We start from the raw sequence: 3,652 nt of genomic DNA, 5'->3' as shown, positions 1-3,652 counted from the left end.
AGGTTGATCAGAGCCATGTCCAGGGGAGTCCTGAACATGTCCAAAGATGGAGATTCTACAACTTCTCCGGGCAACCAGTTCCAGTATTTGACCACCCTCATGGTAATTTTTTCCCCCTTTTATCAGGAATATAGAATTTACCATGTTGCAACTTGCATCTGTTGCCTCTTGTGGTATCACCACGCACCTCTGAGAAGAGGCTAGGTTCATCTTCCAACCCCATCCTGCAGTCAGGTAGTTGTAGGCGGCAATGAAGTCTCCTCTTAGCATTCTCTTCTCCAAGAACGTCCAGCTCTCTCAGCTTTTTCATGTGCATCATGTTCTCCAGCCCCTGACCATTTCGGAGGCCTTCCGATTGACTCTCTCCCGTATATCAATATTGTTCTTGTACTGGAGGGAGCCCAAAACTGGACGCGGTACTCAGATGAAGTCCTATGAAGGATCACTTCCCTGGCGCTCTTGTTAATCCAGCTCAAGACGCTGTCGGCCGCCTTTGCTGCAAGGGCACGTGGCTGACTCACACTCAAATTGGCCACCAGGACGCCCAGGTCCTTTTCTGAATTGTTGCTTCCAAACAGCCCCCAGCCTGTATTGCTGCATGGGGCTACTCCTTCCCTAATGCAAAACCTTGCAATTGCTCGTCGGACTGTATGAAATTTGCATCAGCCTGTTTCTCCAAACTGTGAATCTCCTTCTGAATAGCAGCCCTGCCCCCCAGCTGAATTCAGCTTTTGAAATGCAATAAAAGAATGTAAAAGCTAGAGAGCTGTGGTGGGAAAGAAGCCCTGTGCATCAGAGGCCTCTCAAGGGAAATGAGAGAACCAGATGGAGATGATAGTTTCATTTACCTCTAGACATTACTTGTAATGGGAAGGAAACATTACAGAAATGCTCAGCTGGCTAAGCGCTCTCCTATCAGGGGTAAGAAGTTGGTTTGACCTTCTGCCTTACCATCTTGAAAAAAAAATATTTGTGCTGATTTCTTAAGATGTGTTGGCAACTTGCCTTATGATATTGATATCATATGATATTATATTTATATTTGCTTCCCACAATATTTTCATTCTGTATCTGTTTTGATTTGATGACAGGGACAGTTCTAAGTCGCAAACTAAAATGGAGTCTTTATTACACAGTTCTGTTTCCCCCAGAGGAGATGCCTGGGAACTCCCACAGCCCAAAACACGCAGTACTCTGCAGCTGGTCTAATTAAACTCATTTTGTGCTGAAATCTTCTTAGAAGAAGGGAGATTCTGAAAGTCAGAGAGACCATCTGGATTTATCTAATTCTTCAGGTTTTTTCGTTGCATAAAAAGCACGTATTAAGAGAAGCCATCCAAACAGTTGCATTGGTAATGGAACCCTATTCCTAATTCTGTGGCTCAGTAGATTCCTTTTTAAGCCTTTTTAAGGCTTTTAGGTTTGTCACCACTTCTGTCAGGATGGTATTCCCTTTGCAAAATATGTAAGCCAGGGCTCCACATAAACCATCTGTGGTCATGGAATGTGGCTTTGGGACAAACTTCCAAGATAGATTAAGGAAATTTGGCCTCTGGCTGCTTTTAGGAATTCTGCAAGTTTTCACACCCCTTTTAGAAATCAGCCCTCTCACAGATCCAGACACCTTTTTTACATGAACACATAAAAACCTATAGAACAGTCAAATCAAGCTAACAAAACACCCCACACAGCCTTCACAACAGAAAATAACACGGGAGGAAACCTCTCTCAGGTCCACCAGAGGCTGTTAACGATTTATGTGTAGGATGTTCAGATGCTCCTGTTAATGCATGGCACTATGAAGCCACAAATTATTCAAGGAGTGTTTTTTCCAGTACACAACAAATACCACTAATGATTAGTGATCTTAGGAATGCGCTCTCTGTAGTACAGCAAGGATGTTATTGTAGTGATATAACTGCTTCACGTGACCTGCGGCACGAACTTCTGTGTCTGGTGAATGGAAGACAAAGGAACGCATATAAATTACTTTCGATTCGTCTTCCATTACGTGTTGCAGGATGTCTTAGTGGCTATTACATCTTACAAGCTGACTTAAAACAGCCTCATCTGAGATATCCTTCCATTGACTTTGCTTTCATTGGGTTCTCTTGGTGTGTGGCTAAAAAGGTTTCAAAAGGACAAAAATGCAAAATGTACTAAAATTCTCATGTTTAATATCCCCTAAATATATGAGAAACCACCTCCTGGCAGCTCTGGTGCAACTGTGGGCCAAACCAGGAAAAAATGTGCATCAAAATTTTGCTCTCTTTAGTCTGCGCAACCAAATCTGTTCTGGATTCCTCCATGATTTGGCACAAGACCACTTGGTCGATATGCTCAAGGGAGGAGAGATAACACTGTGCATGTTTCTTTGTGAAAAGAGCCTTAATAAGCCCTGAGCAAAGACTTGGACGTAGTTCCCTTTTCAGCATCTTAACAAGGAACGGTAGTGTTAAAACGATTACTGAACATCCTCTAAATAGTTCTTCAGGCAACTCTGTGGACCGGGTGAGACTGACTCCGGAGATGCTCTTCCTGCCATTTTGGTGTGGTCGGCGCTGGACACCCCTGGCCAGGAAAGCAGTATCTGTTTCACAGAGCTGTTTGGGAGAGGAAGTGGAGAACAATTTCTTCCTTAAGACACTTTTTACAGTGGAACCTCTGGAGCTGGACACCACCAGGACATGGGGTTGACTTGCAACAGCCCTTCCTCCCACAGCAAAAAGGATGAATCACTGCAAGAGAGGCCAATCTTTGGAAGCTGTGGAGTCCCAGATTCCCTCTGCCTTGCGGTGAGAGTGAGCGTGGTCAGTGGAGAGCTGAGAAGTTTTCGATTCTGAAGCTGAATGAAACGTGATGGCCTTGTGGGTGCCACTTCCACCCTTCCCCTTGTCCCTCCAACCTTGCTGGGGAGGACGCAAGGTTGGGACTGGGGCTATGGAAGTGTGGATGTGACGATGTTTCATCAGCATCTGAAAAATACATTCATTTCACCTACCACTGAAAGACATGTAATGAGGAACTCTCTTCCATGATGATGATGATAGTATTACAAAGGTGACTCTTTGATCCTACCCGTGCTTAGGGTGCTTTCCCCCCCGAAACACGCTTTCTTGACAAGCACGGGGAACTAATTTGGCACAGTAACAGCTACCATACGTCTCTCCAAATGTGCTATTTTGCCTTCTTGTGATTTTGAAACTTGAAAGTTACTTTTTTTTTTTTTTAACAAAAAGCATGCACTCCCCACGGGTGAATTTAGCCTCCGAAAGCAAATCTCTCCACTTGCACACTGTAAATGTCAAAAGCTCGATGACAATCAGTAGAATTGCAATGTCTCATTGGCGTTCCCGCGTGGAGAACACCAGATCCTCCTCTCCCACTAACAGCAGCAGCACTCCTCTTCCCACCGAGCTTTGTTTTTCCAGGCGATTTTGCCTCACTTCAGCTCTACTTTGAAAAAAAAAAAAGAAAAAAAAGAAAAAAAAGAAAAAAGGGAAACACTCTCAGCCATCTCGTAAAGGCGGACGGAGGTGGAATACAGAGGGGACGTAGGGGCTGACTCCCAGGGGCTCGCTTTGGGGGTCGTTAATCCCGCGCAGGCCGCCCCCGAGGCGCCGCCCGGCCCTCCCCGCTCACCCCCGCGGCG

The 3,652-nt window shown here is 45.2% G+C and overlaps 1 protein-coding gene across 1 annotated transcript in view; it reads left to right on the top strand.

Annotated features, from left to right (window-relative positions):
* Positions 1-250: 250 nt before the first annotated feature.
* Positions 251-3,652, top strand: part of DCBLD2 (discoidin, CUB and LCCL domain containing 2) — a 51,544-nt gene continuing 48,142 nt past the window's right edge. The window contains exon 1 of the mRNA XM_009638541.2: positions 251-416. Within this exon, the coding sequence (XP_009636836.1) occupies positions 251-416 (166 nt within the window). The remainder of the gene's footprint in view (positions 417-3,652) is intronic.

This window comes from Egretta garzetta, unplaced genomic scaffold (genome assembly GCF_000687185.1).
Source record: "Egretta garzetta isolate BGI_Z169 unplaced genomic scaffold, ASM68718v1 scaffold465, whole genome shotgun sequence".
Lineage (NCBI taxonomy): Eukaryota > Metazoa > Chordata > Aves > Pelecaniformes > Ardeidae > Egretta > Egretta garzetta.
The sequence above is the reverse complement of the archived record's forward strand: the minus strand, read 5'-3'. Positions and strand labels throughout refer to the sequence as shown.